At 38.2% G+C, this 19,246-nt stretch overlaps 1 protein-coding gene across 3 annotated transcripts in view; it reads left to right on the plus strand.

The window, feature by feature from the left end:
* GLRA3 (glycine receptor alpha 3) overlaps positions 1 to 19,246 on the plus strand; it is a 158,557-nt gene that overhangs the window by 134,189 nt on the left and 5,122 nt on the right. For 2 of the 3 annotated variants that reach the window (XM_030879257.2, XM_060300055.1), the window contains exons 8-9: positions 4,470 to 4,613; positions 6,906 to 6,950. In XM_030879257.2, the coding sequence (XP_030735117.1) occupies positions 4,470 to 4,613; positions 6,906 to 6,950 (189 nt within the window). The remainder of the gene's footprint in view (positions 1 to 4,469; positions 4,614 to 6,905; positions 6,951 to 19,246) is intronic. The other variant, XM_030879258.2, reaches the window with a different exon arrangement.

The following is a 19,246-nucleotide window of genomic DNA, read 5'->3' on the forward strand; positions in this document are numbered from 1 at the left end:
CGCTAAGACCCAGCTCCACTCAACAACCAGCAAGCTACAGTGCTGGACACCCTATGCCAAACAACTAGCAAGACAGGAACACAACCCCACCCATTAGCAGAGAGGCTGCCTAAAATCATACTAAGTTCACAGACACCCCAAACACACCACCGGACACAGTGCTGCCCAAGAGAAAGACAAGATCCAGCCTCATCCACCAGAACACAGGCACCAGTCCCCTCTGCCAGGAAGCCTGCACAACCCACTGAACCAACCTTACCCACTGGTGGCAGACACCAAAAACAACGGGAACTACGAACCTGCAGCCTGCGAAAAGGAGACCCCAAACACAGTAAGGTAGGGAAAATTAGAAGACAGAGAAACACACAGCAGATGAAGGAGCAAGGTAAAAACCCACCAGACCAAACAAATGAAGAGGAAATAGACAGTCTACCTGAAAAAGAATTCAGAGTAATGATAATAAAGATATCCAAAATGGACAAATTCATAGAAAAGCACAACCTTCTAAGACTGAACCAGGATGAAATAGAAAAGATAGACAGACCAATCACAAGCACTGAAATTGAAACTGTGAATAAAAATCTTCCAACAAACAAAAGCCCAGCTACCAGATAGCTTCACAGGCGAATTCTATCAAACATTTAGAGAAGAGCTAACACCTATCCTTCTCAAACTCTTCCAAAATATAGCAGAGTGAGGAACACTCCCAAACTCATTCTATGAGGCCACCATTACCCTAATTCCAAAACCAGACAAAGGTGTTACCAAAAAAGAAAACTATAGGCCAATATCACTGATGAACATAGATGCAAAAATCCTCAACAGAATACTAGCAAACAGAATCCAGCAGCACATTAAAAGGATCATACACCATGATCAAGTGGGGTTTATCCCAGGGATGCAAGAATTCTTCAATATATGCAAATCAATCAACGTGATACACCGTACTAACAAATTGAAGGAGAAAAACCATATGATCATCTCAATAAATGCAGAAAAAGCTTTCAACAAAATTCAACACCCATTTATGATAAAAACTCTCCGGAAAATAGGCATAGAGGGAACTTACCTCAACATAATAGAGGCCATATATGACAAACCCACAGCCAACGTCATTCTCAATGGTGAAAAACTGAAACCATTTCCACTAAAATCAGGAACAAGACAAAGTTGCCCACTCTCACCACAGTTATTCAACATAGTTTTGGAAGTTCTAGCTACATCAATCAGAGAAGAAAAAGAAATAAAAGGAATCCAAATTGGAAAAGAAGAATTAAAACTGGCACTGTGTGCAGATGATATGATACTATACATAGAGAATCCTAAAGATGCTACCAGAAAAATACTAGAGCTAATCAATGAAATTGGTAAAGTAGCAGGATACAAAATTAATGCACAGAAATCTCTTGCATTCCTATGAAAAATCTGAAAGAGAAATTAAGGAAACACTCCCATTTACCATTGCAACAAAAAGAATAAAATGCCTAGGAATAAACCTACCTAAGGAGACAAAAGACCTGTATGCAGAAAACTATAAGACACTGATTAAAGAAATTAAAGATGATACAAACAGATGAAAAGATACAACATGTTCTTGGATTGGAAGAATCAACATTGTGAAAATGACTCTACTACGCAAGCAATCTACAGATTCAGTACAATCCCTATCAAACTACCACTGGCATTTTTCACAGAACTAGAACAAAAAATTTCACAATTTGTATGGAAATACAAAAGATCCCGAAAATGCAAAGCAATCTTGAGAAAGAAAAAAGGAACTGGAGGAATCAGGCTCCCTGACTTCAGACTATAGTACAAAGCTACAGTAATCAAGACAGTATGGTACTGGCACAAAAACAGAAATACAGATCAATGGAACAGGATAGAAAGCCCAGAGATAAACCCACGCACATTAGGTCACCATATCTTTGATAAAAGAGGCAAGAGTATACAATGGAGAAAAGACAGCCTCTTCAATAAGTGGTGCTGGGAAAATTGGACACCTATATGTAAAAGAATGAAATTAGAACACTGCCAACACCATACACAAAAGTAAACTCAAAATGGATTAAAGACCTAAATGTAAGGCCGGACACTATAAAACTCTTAGAGCAAAATATAGGCAGAACACTCTATGACATAAATCACAGCAAGATCCTTTTTGACCCTCCTCCTAGAGAAATGGAAATAAAAACAAAAATAAACAAATGGGACCTAATGAAGCTTAAAAGCTTTTGCACAGCAAAGAAAACCATAGACAAGATGAAAAGACAATCCTCAGAATGGGAGAAAATATTTGCCAATGAAACAACTGACAAAGAATTAATCTGCAGAATATACAAGCAGCTCATGCAGCTCAATATCAAAAAAACAAACAACCCAATCCAAAACTGGGTAGAAGACCTAAATAGACATTTCTCCAAAGAAGATATACAGACTGCCAACAAACATGAAAGGATGCTCAACATCACTAATCATTAGAGAAATGCAAATCAAAACTACAATGAGGTATCACCTCACACTAGTGAGAATGGGCATCATTAAAAAATCCACAAGCAATAAATGCTAGAGAGGGTGTGGAGAAAAGGGAACCCTCTCACCCAGTTGGTGGGAATGTAAATTGATATAGCCATTATGGGGAACAGTATGGAGGTTCCTAAAAAAAGTAAAAATAGACCTACCATATGACCTAGAAATCGCACTTCTGGGCATATACCCTGAGAAAACCATAATTCAAAAAGAGTCATGTACCCCAGTGTTCATTGCAGCTCTGTTTACAATAGCCAGGACATGGAAGCAAGTTAAGTGTCCATCGACAGATGAATGGATAAAGATGTGGCACATATATACAATGGAATATTACTCATTCATAAAAAGAAGTGAAATTGAGTTATTTGTAGTGAGGTGGATGGACCTAGAGTCTGTCATACAGAGTGAAGTAAGTCAGAAAGAGAAAAACAAATACCGTTGGCTAACACATATATATGGAATTTGAAAAAAAAAAAGTTCTGAAGAACCTAGGGACAGGACAGGAATAAAGACACAGATGTAGAGAATGGACTTGAGGATACGGGGAGGGGTAAAGGTAAGCTGGGACGAAGTGAGAGAGTGGCATGAACATATATACACTACCAAATGTAAAATAGATAGCTAGCGGGAAGCAGCCGCAAAGCACAGGGAGATCAGCTCAGTGCTTTGTGACCACCTAGAGGGGTGGGATAGGGAGGGTGGGAGGAAGACACAAGAGGGAGCGGATATGGGGATATATGTACATGTATAGCCGATTCATTTTGTTATATAGCAGCAACTAACACAACAATGTAAAGCAATTATACTCCAATAAAGGTGTTAGAAAAAAAAGATGCAGGAGGAGACCCAGAGGGTCCCTATGTTGGCATATTTCACATGTAAGTTGACACCATTGGATGTGGTGTAAGTTGACACCTCTTTTGAAAAGAAAATCAATTCATTCCAAGGTATTACCAGAGTGTCACTCCAGAAAGTGAATTTCCATATGAATCATCACCTATGGCTCACTTTTCCCCATGTTTTGACATTTTACACCTTCATTTATCTGCCCATTCACTCACACATGGGTCAAACAACACTGCGGCGGAGAACAAAACAGATGCCATCTGTCCTCAGAGACTTCACACTCTAAACAGACAGAGAACAAGAAACAAGCAATTACAATGCAATGTGTTCAGGTAAGCACAGGTTTCCTGGGATTCTGAATCGGATTTGGGTGAAGTTTAGCGTGAGACCTGAAGGGTTAACTGGGTGTATGTAGGAGAGTGTCCTTTTTTTTTTTTTTTAGAAAAAACACATAACGTTCAGGGCATCATGTCTGCATATTACACTCAAATAATTCAGGCAGAAAAGCATATAAAGATGGAGATGAGAGAGAGAGAGGGAGGGAAGGAGGGAGGGAGGGAGAGAAATGTAACTTAATGTTAACAACTGCAGAACTTGGGAATTCTTTTTACTGTTCTTGCAAAGTGTCTGTAGGGTTAAAATTATTTCAAAATAAAAAACATTTTTCATGAAGAAAATAAGGAGCTACAAGTTCAACAGCATTATCTATGTTTCAATATTACTTCATACTTTTTCAAGCATTCTGCTACCCTAAAGGTATATTTCAATGTTACTGCACACTAACCAAGCATGATACTATTCTACCCTGAAGGTAAAATTACATTTCATCTTATTTTCTTTCATCATACATTTGGTCTAGCGCTTCATTTGAAAAAACTTATTAGGAAAAAATACACATTTTAATGTATGACTAAAACATAAAACTTGCAGAATTAATTTCTGAAAAATTTTTAAGTAAAAAAAATATTTTAAGTAAAAAAAGAAATGTTACTTCATTGGTTTTTTTTTCCAAGCTGGTATATAAATAGTATAATTCATTATTGTGCTCAATGGAAGTGACAAGTCAATTTTCTCACTGTTTCTTTCCTGGCTAGGTTTCGTATGTCAAAGCTATTGACATTTGGATGGCAGTGTGTCTCCTTTTCGTGTTTTCAGCACTACTGGAATATGCAGCTGTCAATTTTGTATCGAGACAACATAAAGAACTTCTGAGATTTCGACGAAAGAGAAAGAATAGGGTAGGCGATTAAATGCATTAAGTTCTCTGGGATACAATTCTCCCTGGAAAGTGAATTTGGCATATGTAATAGGGAGGTACAGAGAGGAAATGGGGACAGGGACTAAATGAAATGATGTCCCTTTGGTTTTGTCCAGCTGAAACTTACATTGTCAAAAATAGCCTCAGGGAGAAAATGGTAACATCAAACTATACACAGCAGATCTGGTGACATGAGAGTTTTATCAACTTCTTTCTAATGTATGTCCTGGAACGACACCATTATTTGTTTCCACTAACAAAATCTATCATTTCTTATTGGCAAGGTTGCCGTGTTTCTGATGGTTTTACTTGACATAAGTCAACAAATATAGCTATTAAAGTTGTACCTTTTTTCGAACTAATTCCTTTGTTTCCATCAAATATCACCTATTTATTAATACTATGATGTTGATGTAAAACTCTGTGGTCTCCTTTTTATGTAAACTTTTATGTTTTTAAGACATTTCTTCTGAATCCCCACTCGAAACACAATAAGGTGTATTTTTGCCTTGCTATCACTTGATAAGTCAAACCCAGAAGAAATTTTATTTAGAGCATCATTGGGAGACCACATGAAATTGTAGAAGTAATCTCCTAATTGGATTTGTAAGTACAGGATGGCAGTTGTTCACCTCTATTAAGACTTGTAATGTCATCTCTCTTTATATTTACATAATTTCAATTAGCCCCTTTCCTTTTCTGCAAGGGAGAGTCTCTATCAACCAGCATATCTTTGAGTTTACTTTTAATGTGAATGTGCCAGCTGACATTTTGAAAGCAAATGGTCTCTTAATCAAGAGAAATATCAAAGTTGTATATTACAGGAGAAATTGTGGCCAGAATCCAAAATACTGTAATATTTAAGTCAAAACATTCTCAACTCTTAAAAGTAATAGTCTGGTTTATATGTAGTGTGCATTTTTAAGGATTTAATTTTTTAAGGAATTTCTTATGGTTTCTGAATGACTGACTGTGATTTATATATTTTATAAATTTTTTTAAGAAGCTCTAAGCCATGATCTCCCAGTGCTAAGCCTACTCAGTATTAAACATATTCTAGGGCAGTAACTTATCCAATCATGTCTAATTGACTCCCCAGAATCATCACCTGCTCCAATAAATACCCCAATTCACTGTAGCATGGAAGGAATTTCAGCATTGCAATACTCTGGGTAACATGGTGGACAGAAGAAACAATGCCAGGGCTTGCATTTGATCAAATTTTTATAAATATTAAAGCACATCATTTATACATTAACATATATTTTCATGGAGAGATTAACTTTTCTTTATCTCCTGCCCCCCACCTCTCCCAGTCTGCTGGTTTCCTTATACTTTTCTCACTCTGCCCAACCCTCCCTCTCTCTCTTTCCTCCTTCTCTTTCCCTCCCTTACTGCCTATTTGCTCCTCTCTTTCATATGATACCTGGCACAGGCTGAAGCACTGTAACAGAACAAAGCATTCTGTATCACAGGGTGAAGCTGTTGTCTTTTTTTCCCATTAATGACTGATTAAGACTATTTTTTCCTTCTAACATGAATCAGAAGTAAAGCAACACTTATTTCCCCCTCTAATTTTCGTTCACTTTTTTACATTTATTTTTCATTTCTGTACCTTTTTTCTCCTTCCTACATGTAGGATGTATCAGCCACGTGCTGCAAACACCAGAAATGGGAAGTCGTTCACATGTGGTGTCCAAAGGGAGGTCTGAGAGCTCAGACATTTTCTGCACCCATCACACATCCAGCAGTCAGAGTAGCTAATGGATAACATAACAGGCTACAAGTTTAGATACTCAATTCTGATTTCTCCTTAAAAAAAAAAAAAAAATCCTTACCAAAGCAGCTCTTTATCCAATTTTACCACCTGTAAGTGTATTGGGATAAAAATATTTGACACCCCTTATTCTTTGGCTCACAGAAAGACAGCAAGATTAATGTTTCTAGTGATTGGCACTCTAGAAAAGTATCAAAATGCAAAAATAGTTACACCTGATTATTTTCTAATCACTATTTGAAATATTCAGGGAGCAAATATTGTAATTAACATTTAGTGCAGGAAAAAAAATCCAGTGTTTTTTTTTTTTAAGTTCACTTCATACTTTGGGGGGTGGATACCTTGCATATGTGAAAATCTATTAATTGATACATATGTATGTTAAGATGATCTATGCAATTAAAACCAATTGTGCAATTATATTTAATCATCTATGACTTTAATCATCTATCTCTGGTTTCTCAATCCTTTTTGGTCCACTTTACCTTCCCACAGACAGAAGCTTTTGCATTGGAGAAGTTTTACCGTTTCTCAGACACGGTAAATTCACTTTCTTAACTCTAAGTAGAGGAATGTGGTCATTGGTAGAAATGCAGACAGCATACTGTGCACTCAGGCAGTGTTTGGTGGGGAAACACAGCCCCTTGCACACTTAGAGCTGAACAACCACCAACCCCCTTCAGCTAAGGATACTCTCTTTTTCTAACAATTCCCTTTGTCTTCCCTCGCTCAATCAAAAGATATTGAAATATTGTCTTTCATCCTATTAACCAAACTGGTCAAAATGATTTTAAAATATATATTAAACAGAAATATCACATGTATCTTATAATAGTCTCCATAGAAGAAATAATCATATGCCTTGACAAAATTAGTTTCAAAATAAATGGGAAATTTATTTATATAAATAAGTTCTGAAAACAGCCCCTCTTGCCAGAAAATAGAGACCTAAAAATAAGGCAAAAATAAAATGCTTTGTCCGGCCTGTGTATCTTAAGCATCCTTTCTTAATGTTAAAACATGTTGAGATTCTTTAGAGTAAATGAATGATTTTGGTTTTGATAGCATCCTCGGAAGTGTTCGATTAAAAAGAGGTCACAAGGACACATGTCCAATTATAATGGCTAAATATTTAGAAATGTAATCTACAGTAGAGCATATCAGTAGCTTGACTTGGAGGTCCATAATATAGCACTCAGTGATTAAATTTTAAACATACCAAAAGCCAAGAATTTAGCTTGGGAAATCATATACAAACAGTCCAGTCTACTAAATTAAAATTTCTGGGATACAGTGTATTTTAAAATACCTCCCCAGGGACTTCCCTGGAGGTCCGTTCAGTGGTTAAGACTGCGCCTTCCAATGCAGGGGGTGCGGGTTTGAGCCCTGGTCAGGGACCTAAGATCCCCCATGCCTCATGGCCAAAAAAAACAAAACATAAGACAGAAGCAATATTGTAACAAATTCAATAAAGACTTTCGGAAAAAAAAAAAAGCTCCATATCAAAAAAAACAAAACAGAAAAACCTCCCCAGAAGATTCTACTACACACCTTAGTAAAATAATCACTAAACTATTTTTCTTTTCTACTAAAATTGCATAGTTGTTCCCAATATAGCTAGCTACTTCTTCAGTTTTCATCCCTGGTGGAAAAAAAATTCACATGATCCAATTACTTTTACTTGATTATCCTAACGGTAATTTTTAAAAAATTAATTGCCTTGAATTTGCACAATAGCCCATAGTAACCTCTTTGGGAAAGGTACATATTTAAATTTTCGGTAACTAAACAGTTCATACATATAGTAGCATTAGTATAAAATACAGGTATTCAATTAAATATTGCCTTACAAAACAATGCAAAAAGAGCTCTGATGAAAAAAATCAGATTTCCTTCACCAACAGTCAATAAATACTTATTTTTTAAAAAAGAAACAGTATGCTTTTTTACAATATCGTTTAAAATGCAAACACACTCTAAAATACAATAAATGCAAATACATTGATTAGAAATCCGTGCACGCCATTTAGTTTTATAATAGTCTAATCATCATGCAAATTTGGGGTTGATCATTTTCACTCTTTGAAAACGATTTTTGTCAACCTAATAGCCTTCTGGGCTGAATGAATTCTTCATTTTTTTTTTTTTAAACTATGCACTTTGCTTAGAAACAATCTGAGCAATCAAAATCTTTAAATCAATATAATGAAAAGGAGGCTCAAGGTGGATGCCATGCCCTTTGTCATGAGTACTGACTTGCATGAGTTCTTCTTAGTACTTTAGTTTGGCAAAAGGGGCAATAACTAAAATCACCCCCTTAGAGAAAGCTTGATCACAACAGAGGGCTGTACACTGATGTACATGGTATTCCAAGGAAAGTTTTAAGTTGGTTCAGCATTGGCTTAGGCATTGCATACAATCTTTTACACCTTACTTTTTCCTCTATGAAGGTACCAGGGAACCTTTTATATGCTGTGAAAGGATGCACATTCACTCTTGTATCCAAATTTCCCCACCCCACACTGTCGTAGCCTGCTGCGTGCTGATCACCCACCGCTGCACCTTGTCATAAATGCTTATCCCCGGGGCTGTGTGTGTGTGGGTGCATGCATGATATGAAAGTATTTTGGTTGGAAGTTGCTCTTCCCGTGTATGATATCATTACTTGAGTCCTGGAGGGTTATAAAGTCTTCAAAATATTTCTGAACATATGTTATTTGTTGAGCAATATGGATGATATGGGATTGCTTTAATGCATTTCATGCAGCTTCTGCACTGCAGTAGAATACTGCAATGGTTTGCTGAGTGAAAACACATACACACGGTGTTCTAGTACCTCTATCTTCCTACTTATTACTGTACATTAATTATTATTTGTGTACACAAATGAAATAAGAATGGACCACTAGTTCTAGATTCAAAAAATAATTACCAAGTTTGTATTTTGTTAGGCGTGATAGTTATCTTTTTTAAATAATTGACTGCATTTTGACTATCAGTACAAAAACTTCCATTTATATATGTATTTATATCCTATCTTACTTCAAAAATAACTCAAGGTAATGTTTAAGAATAACAAATAATTGATTTTTCTGCCTTGAACCTTTTGTCAGCTCTACAGTCTTAGGACAAATGCAAATATATACGTGTACTATTTTGGTTGAAGGGATGAGGCTCCATGCTTGGAAGCAACATGGTACCCATATACACTAAATTATTCAATAAAGTTTCCATTTGAGGTCAGTTTATGCTATATTCTAGAGTAGAAGATATTCTTTCAATAGGTAAGTACTTCCTACAAATTTCTTTGATACATACCTGAGAAAAAAGTAGGTTCTCAGTAATTTCAAAGTAAATTCTATATGAGTGACTCTGATACACAGGGGTTAGAAATTCCATTTTCTCAAGTAAAACAAAAGTTGTAAGAATTTAATTATTTCCTGCCAACAAATATTTTGAGTTTATGTTAAACATAACTATTTCTTAGAACTATATCCCCTCTGAAATATCTCTTTAGGAAAATAATATTCAATAAAGTAATATAATCTCTACTTAATTTAGTGACACTTTAGTGACTTCCATCACAAAGTTAACTAAAAAAGATACACTGCTTTTTATATATGCTGTCCACTGTAATATAGTATCTTATTTTGCCCCATAATTATGAGTTGGCAATGAAAGAATCTAGCACATTAAATAGAAATAGATGTACAGATTTTTAAAAATATTTCATTGACTTCTCAGCAATTCCCCAAAATATATGTATTACATTTTCATAATATTTCATCTAAAATATTCATCTTTTTAAGCTTACATTTTACCATTCAATAATCTCCAAACCATTCTGAATCTAAATTCAATATGTCAAGCATAAACTTGGCTAATTCATAATTAATTCATGTCATCTATAAGAAATGCAAGGTTCCCCTGGGATTTCAAGGAATTTTATATTGACAATAGACTTGCAAGTCTAAAGTATTTTTAACCTCATATATAGTTATATTTTTTTAAGCCTTCCATTTTTAAGTGATATAGAAATGTATATAGTTGTCTAAACTGAGGGTTTTATGTTAAGCTGATTCTTATTTCAGAAAAATAACTTTTAATTCATTCACATACTTCTTCTTACCTTAGAATTTTCTAAGTGATGTTGATTTTTTCTCAACAAAACCAAGCCATTGTTTTGTTTATTAATAATTTTTTCAAAATCTACACACTCTGAAATCATATAAATGGGAATTAATAGCAATTCACTTTTCCTTCCTTTGTCATTTTCCTACTTGACAATGAAAAGTTACAGAAAGTTATTTAAACAAAAAAACCTTTGGGATAATTTACTTAGCATCTTGATTGTATAAAGAACATCTCAAAGGTATCCAGTAGGGAAAAAACATTAGGATGAAAGTAACATACTTAGTGCTGTTGTATCTCAGACCAATTCACATAATTAATCATCACTCACGCTGTTTTATATAATTAATGTTTTGTCACTGCTCACTAGCAATCTTCATGCTTTCACCAAGCCTGCAAACAATATTTTTTGTTATTGTTATTTTTGAAGACTAAGAGGATAGGAAATTAATTCTTGTTTCATATATATGTTAGTTTATTATGTTTGATGATAAAGATGAAGCAATTCAACTAAATGACTATATTTACCCTTGGGCTTTCTTTCTGTAATAATTCTAGTTATAATATGCATGTTACATGAGTTAGTCTTTGGCATAATTCTCTAATTAAAGTGAAAAGCACTTAGAATGTTTCACAATATGGTATTGTTGCTTAATTACTGAAACATTTTTCTCACTTCCATATTTAGTGAAAACAGGTCCTCCTGTAGAAAGAATTATACACTAACAAAATGGCTTTTTATATTTTTTATTGCCTACCCTTCTAACTTGCTTGAAGCATAAGAGGATTGACTTGTGGGTAAATGAAGCTGTTTCTTCAATTTTACTTTTTTAATCAGCCACGTTCTTTGGTTCATTTTAATTCATTCTATTTAATCTTTATTATTGTCTGTATTTTGAGTTGCAAAGTGGCTTAATTTTATGAACGTTGAGCACTGGCTAACGTATAGTGCCTGAGTCAAAAGTTTTAGATGTTTGTCTAAACCTTGCTTTTGTGGCCTTTAGTCCATTAGAAACCCAAGCTAAAGACCTCACCAGAAAATTGAATTATCTCAAAAAAATATTTGAGTGTTAATTTGAATAAAGAATATCACTGCACCTCTGAACATATATAAACACGGGATAATTTTATGACTGAGTTTTACAAAACAGAGAAATTAGTTGAGTCATAAAATAATTTAATGCACCTTCTAGTATAGCAATCTATTATTAATGATGAGCTAATAGAAAAACTTCATTCATGCTTAAAATTATTATTTTAAGTGTAGCCCTTCAAAAAGATCCCCAAAGTCAAGTCATTTTAAAAAAATCATAAGATCGTTTTGGAGTTCAGGGGTCCTTGCTTCTCTCATCCTCTCTCTGGGGTAGCGACTGGAGTCTGGTCCAGTAGAGCTGAGATCCTGTTGCTGAAGAAATAAGATGACTCCATGTGCCTCATCTCATGGGCTCACCCCAAATACCTGTGCTGTTTCATGGAACATACCAACAACACTAAAGCCTCCTTGATTGCAGGAATTAGATCTGCAAGAATCCCAGCAGTTGTAGAGCAAAGCCCATCCATCACAACAGTAAGACAGTGAGGCAGCCAAGTGATCCTCCTAGTTTTATGCTGTCAGTTAATTTTTAGTGAAAAGTCTACAAGTGTGAGGCCATCTGGGGAGTCAGCAATTGGTAGGCCTATTTTATACAGAACTTTAGTGCTCGCTTAGTTTCTGTAGATTTACAATATCTAATGGTAAAATTGTTTAAGCTGTATTTTTCTTTCACATTGTGTATTATGTGATGTCTATAATAATACAATTATAACAAACAAAATATTGATAATACGATAGCAACAATTATCGGGGGTTGTATGTATTTTTCTCACCCTAAAAAAATCTGCTATGTAGTGCTATCATCATCTTTTCCTAGAATAAGAAACCAAGAATCTGAGAATTAAATAACTGGAACTATCCAGACCCCGGCAATAAATGATGAAGCCATGGAATTGCTTAACTACGATAAAAACATTTGCATTTTCAATGTCAATCTTGAGTCAGATTTTAAATTTGGACCATCGAATATATTTGTGTGACTATATAAAATAGTTGAAAACTATTTCCTATAGCACAGACATTTTTAAAAAATAATGCAGATGCCCAATTTATTTTCATTTTTTAGAACAAGAATCCTTGGACATCTTGCTTTCTATTACCTTTGCCAGGAAATAAATATTTGAATGAGACATTTTAATAAGGGAAATATTTTTACTTAAAATTAAAGTTTCTATTTTTTCACCTCCAAAATTAACAGGAAAGCCACTGGCGGTACATTTGTTACTGAAATCATATTCCAGATGCTTTTGAAAAAACAATACTGCACCAAGTCACATTATATAATGTAATTGTCCAAAGTCTATTCCTAAAGTATTCCTAGGTCTGTCATAAATTTAAAAATGAATAGAGATACAGGTCATATAAATAGCCTTACAGATAGCCTCTCCTAGAAACAGCCTTACTTAAAAACAGGAATTATTAAAAAATAAAATAATACCTCCATACTAACACAGAAGTCACTACAGAGTATATTTTCATAAGCTACCACTTAAAATTTAAATTAGAAAATGTTAGAGGTGTTCAAAAAATGTTATATCACCATGAATTCAGGCTAACTAGGATAGCTGCATTGTGCCTCTTGGAAATTTTTGTTTCCACAAAGTGTGCGTTATGATCACCTGGAGAGCTTGGAAATGCAGATTACTGGGACAACCTAAATGTTAATGAGTACAGATCTCCGCAACTGAGATCCAGAAAACTGGATCTCAGCAGTCCCTCCCAGCGATTCTGAGACAGCTGCTGAGTGGACCACAGTGTGAGAAATATTGTCCTCGTCTGGACTGTCATTATTGCATGTACATAGAATGTGGTCATTTTACACGTTGCCAGCTTTTATGATGGACGAGTGCTGTATGAAGATGATGAAGTTTAAATTGTTCCAAGTGTCATTTTCTATTTAAACACATATCCAGAGTAAAGTGGCTTTGTCAGTATAACTCCATAGCTCTGATTACAGGTTGAGGAGACCAACTTACTTGCACGACAGAAATAAACTTTAATCTCATATGTCATTTGCTCAGCTTTACAGTAGGATAAAAAGCAGGAGAGAGAGCAGATAAAGCGTCTTCATCTAAGTGCGAGGCCTTATAGCTTCTCAAGCACACAGGACTCTTAGTTCCCTCACCTACAGAGGGCATGAATGGCTTCCTAGTCTAAAGAAACAGATACAGTATCCTAAGTAGCAACGATCCTTTCAGCTAGACAATGCAAATGCAGTCGTGGACCCAAAACCATGCTATCAGGTAATACAAAAGAAAAACCTGTGAGGTGGGACAGAGTTAAGTCACAGCCTTGCTCTCTATCCCCCGACACTTCCACTACCAGAAACCAGAAACCTCTGTAAAGGTGTTCCCCCTTACTGTCGCTCATACCCACGTGGTCTGTGCACTCATCCAGTGAACCAACCAGCCCTTCATGTCCTGGCCATCCTGTCTTCAGTAGTAATGTTTTCATTGCTCCTTCCAATTTCTGTTTAAACCTCAGCTCTGTGAGATGCCCTTACTATGTTGTGTTCTTCGGCCATTTTATACACTAGCCATTTGTAAATGTGTTCCTTTCTCCAAAGGGATCTATTCCAGGGGCCCCGACTGATATAAAAGTGCCTGTTCCAAGCCATTAATAGTATTTTCAGCTATGGCTTCTGTTACAGTGTAAACAAGCCCAATATGGACCATCCATTTCTGCTAAAATCCATTGAATCCTCCAAGAGACTTGGGCAAAGACCCTAAGCATTCTATCTGCCAGCTGTGTGTTAGCTCTTGTCCTCGGGAGATTCAACTCAAAGGCGATTTTCAAGCAATTCTTTATCTTGTTAATATTCCAGACAAGCTCTGACCACATCAGTGGCTTCATTGGGCAACAGAGGGACATGTTCTGTCCATTGCTGCATGGCCTGGACTCCACCATGACTACATCAAAGACCAATCCAAGACATGTGCCTTGGCGCTGTAGTCCCCTTCTGAGCTGGTAATTAGATGGGGACTACATGACCTAATTAATTCTACCCTGGGATTTCTATAAGGAATTGCATCTCCCACCTTGCAATGTTCCTTTTTTTCAAGAAGAAATTGTTTTTTCGTTTTTCTTTTAATATAAAATTTATTTATTTATTTATTTTGGGCTGTGTTGGGTCTTGTTGCTGTGCATGGGCTTTCTCTAGTTGTGGCGACCGGGGGTTACTCTTCGTTGCGGTGCACGGGCTTCTCCTTGCGGTGGCGTCTCTTGTTATGGAGCACGGGCTCTAGGCACACAGGTTTCAGTAATTGTGGCATGCAGGCTCAGTAGTTGTGGTTTGCGGGCTCTAGAGCGCAGGCTCAGAAGTTGTGGTGCATGGGCATATTTGCTGCCACAGCATGTGAGATCTTCCCGGACCAGGGCTTGAACCCGTGTTGCTTGCATTGGCAGGCGGATTCTTAACCACTGCACCACCAGGGAAGCCCCCTTGGGATGTTCTTAACTGCCCAATTAAGGGCTCATTTGCCTGACCATAACGCAAGGCCACTGGCCAGGACCCAGGAGTCTCTGAATATCCAGATATAAAGCTATAGCTTTGAGATCAAGAACCGGTTCTTGTGATACTGCCACATTCACTGCTTCTCAAATCAGCCCATTGTGTAGACTTACCTACTCATTCCACTGCAGGTACGCTGTGAGTCCTGACCATCCATATGAGAGTTTCCATTGGTGAACGAAGGGACCTGTTTTTCCTCAGTGGGAAGAGAAGCATGAGGTTCATACCACTCTGGGTAGCTTCCATCATGGGTCCATTGTCGAAAGGATACATTTTCATATGATGTACTTCACCCAAGTTACTCCTCTTAGCTTGTTCCTGAATATGTCATTTTCATTTTTATCAGGGAACTTGAATGGAGATGCCATTTTGACATCACGCATGACATGGTAGATATCTTAGACCTAAATAGAGTCTGGTATTCTTCAGATTGCTTTAGTCTAGGGACTGTCTCTACCAGAGCCCAAGAGAATGCCAGTAGCTGTCATTCAAATAGGTTAATCTGCTCACGGCATTAGAGCGTTTTCTGGTATAGAATCCTAGCAGCCACCTTAGGGTGCTATTATTGAGCTTTTCCCAGAAACTCCAGTCTGCATGTTTTAGTAGCAGATACCTCTACAGTTGATGACTTTTAAGGCCTCAGAGAGGCAGCTTGGGTTATTGCCTGCCTCAGACGTCTTACAGTTGGCCCTTGTTCCCCTTTCGAATTCAGTCTGTCTTGGGACTTCCCGGGTGGTCCAGTGGTTAAAACTGCGCCTTCCAATGCAGGGGGTGTGGGTTCGATCCCTGGTCAGGGAGCTAAGATCCCACATGTCTCGCGACCAAAAACACCAAAACATAAAACAGAATCAATATTGTAACAAATTCAATAAAAACTTAAAAAATGGTCCACATCAAAAAAAAAAAAATCTTAAAAAAAAAAATTCAGCCTGTCTTTCTGTCACTCTGTACACCATGACCAACAGAAACCCGGAACGTATCTGCCAGATTTCAAATAGTGCTGAACGCTGTTTTCCTTGTCGTGGGATCCAGGAGAATAGCAGTGTGTCCTTTACTGTTTGTGAATTGTCTCGAGTGGTTTATCCAGGATATTTCCAGAAACTTCACTGATGGCACTGGGCTCTGACTCTTGGCTGCCTCTAGTGTGAATCTTAAGCTTTACCTAGTCACGTGTGCTACTACACTTTCCAAACCTTGCCTGACTTTCTCCTCCAAGAGGAAAGTTCTCATTCATCATTAACCAGCTTAGTCTGACAATGATTTGGACCAAACTGCTTCCAACCAGGTTGTGACACATGTTGGAGAAGTCAGGTTTCCTTAAGGGACAAAGAGTAAGGTGACAGTCTACCCCACATGAAGACTCACTGTGTTTGAGGGGTTTTTTGGGTTTTTTTGTGTGTGTGTGTGGTACGCGGGCCTCTCACTGTTGTGGCCTCTCCCGTTGCGGAGCACAGGCTCCGGACGCACAGGCTCAGCGGCCATGGCTCACGGGCACAGCCGCTCCGCGGCATGTGGGATCTTCCCGAACTGGGGCACGAACCCGTGTCCCCTGCATCGGCAGGCGGACCCTTAACCACTGCGCCACCAGGGAAGCCCTGTTTGAGGTTTTTTTAGATTGGGATTGAGAGGAAAGATGTAGCCAAGTGGACCAAAGCATACCAGCCTCCTCTGTCCTGAAACTCCTAGAGAGGTTTTACCATGTCCACCCCGTGGAGGCAGTTGTAGGGACTTCCTTAGTGAACCCATGTAGTCAGCAGTCAGCCTGCAAGACCTGCTTATTTTTATCATAGTCCAATCAGGACTATTCCAGAGAAAATTAACGAGGGGCTAGCACCCCTGCTGCCATCACGTCCTTAATCAGAGCTGAGTTTTCTTTACCTCCCTGGAATCTTGTGCTGTTTAATAGTTACTACAGCGGAAGGTTTAGGCAATTCTAAGGGCTCCCATTTTAGTACATCCAATTACAACTGGGCTAAGGAACAGCAGTCCAAGATTAGGCTCACGCCAGAAATGGCAAGGTCCTTCATCCACAGTCACATCCTTCCCAGTTATACATTTAGCCAGAGGTGATACTGCCTACTGGCTACGTCTTAGTCCCTTCTTTTCCTATCTGCAGTTTTCACTACAACCATGATACCTACGAATGCAGCGTCACTCTGCCTCCTTCTCTGCTCCACCAGCTTTTTAACATTGCTGTTAACTTCGCCTTCTCATTTCCCAGCAGTCTTACTTCTCATGGTGCACTGGCTTCCACAATCCCAAAAAGCTGTGTTCACCACCCCTGGCCATTCTCCATTAACCATGGCACACAGCCTGGGACCCCACTCAGAACTGGACAAGGAGACCCTGGCCTTCGTGGGCAGGCTTCTTTGTGTCTTCGCAGATGCAGTCAATTCAGCCACCGCGTCAGCGCCTTTTGTTTGCATTCCCATTGGCACCACTGGATTAACTTCCGAGATGAGAGTGTCAGATTTAACAGGGTTCCTTAAGGGAAGCAGCTGCCGGAACTAGAACAGATTTTCTTCCCCCCCGGCTGGCGACAACGTGTCAGGAAATCTTTCATAGGAATTCTGTCAGTTTTCGCTCTTTTCACTCTGTGTCTTGAAAGCCACCTAAAGAGAGCTGATAGAGTCTTCTCTGGCCAAGTTCTTTCTTCTGAATGGCCCAGATTTTTTTTCCTTCAGTGAAACCCAGCATGTCAGCTGCAAGAGTAAACGTGTCCATGAATTGTATATACTCTCCTGCCTCTCCCTAAAGAGAGCCACCTGGGAACCCAGGCCTGGGGGACTCCCCGAATCACCGTGTCTACCAGAGTTTAGCTCAGAGCATGTGGTTTGGGGAGGCTCATTTTTTTTTCTTTTTGCATTATTATTATTATTTTTTAATTACTGTATGGCCAGCCCAGGTTTGCTACATCCCTTAAGAGAGCTGCGTCTTCTTCAGGGCTGTTCCAGTACACAGCAGAAAGACAACAGGCGGCTTTCCTTCTCAGCATAGATTCACATCACCCAAGGCTTCACCCACTCCAAAAGCGTCCTTGAATTTACGCCTGCCAGCAATTCCCAAACGGCAACATTGCAGCAAGTTAGGAGTTCGCATTCACATCAAACGTTGTTTTTCAGCTGCAGCATGCAGAAAAATGATCAGCTCTTATGTCAATTAACCTAAAGATCCTGGCAAGTGTGAACCGCCCAGATATCTGCTGGTTCTTCTCAGCAAAGCGGCCCAGCTCCTATTTACTTTGTCCCGTGTGGTGTCTACTAGCCCCATGAGGCTGTTGAGCCCTAGAAATATGGAGTCTGAATTGAGGGGTGTTACAAATGTAAAGTGCACACTGATTTCAAGGACTTAGTATGCAATAAAGAACACAACATTTCTCCTTTAATTTCTACTTGAGTCAACGTTTGAATAATATTTAGGACGTATTAAAATTAATCTTACCTATTTCTTTTAATTTAAATGTAGCTAATGTAAAGTTTAGATTTAAAATGACACACATAGCTTTCGTTGGTGGTTCCCATTATATTTCCACTGGCCAGGGCTGCACTGTAGTCACTAGTTTCCAGTGTTATTTGCCTGGGGTGGCAGAGGAGTGACGTCAAGATGAAGTGCAGTGTCCCTCGAAGTCCCCACTGGACTTGTGCTTTCATCGTGAGCACAGGCTGCAAAGCTGCTTGATGTACGTGCTCTGGTTTCTCTTTCCCCCAAGTGGTTTTAGCTGCACAAAGCTAATCGGTTACTAGGAGACAAAGCCGCTTTCTCCTCAGTTTTATGACCCTGTTTCCCTTCGGTTTTATCTCACTCATCATTCATCTGCCAGTTCAACAGGGCATATGTGTGTGTCATCCATATCCCAACAGTATGATTTATCCCCAGTATTTTCTGTGGAGCTTTTGCAACCTCAAACCCAGGGAGGGTCAGGGTCACATTCTCATCAGAACTCCCTCCCAGAACCTTTGGCTGCATTGAGTCTGAAAGGATCTGAAAGCCAGGTCTCCTTCCGTCACCACCACTGAGGTTTTAGGTTCAAACTGTCAATCAGACCCTCCAGACACAGTAGGCTTTAACCTAATATTGCATTTACTTGGTCCTCTAGGAGCA

This window comes from Globicephala melas, chromosome 6, assembly GCF_963455315.2.
Source record: "Globicephala melas chromosome 6, mGloMel1.2, whole genome shotgun sequence".
NCBI classification, from domain to species: Eukaryota; Metazoa; Chordata; class Mammalia; order Artiodactyla; family Delphinidae; genus Globicephala; species Globicephala melas.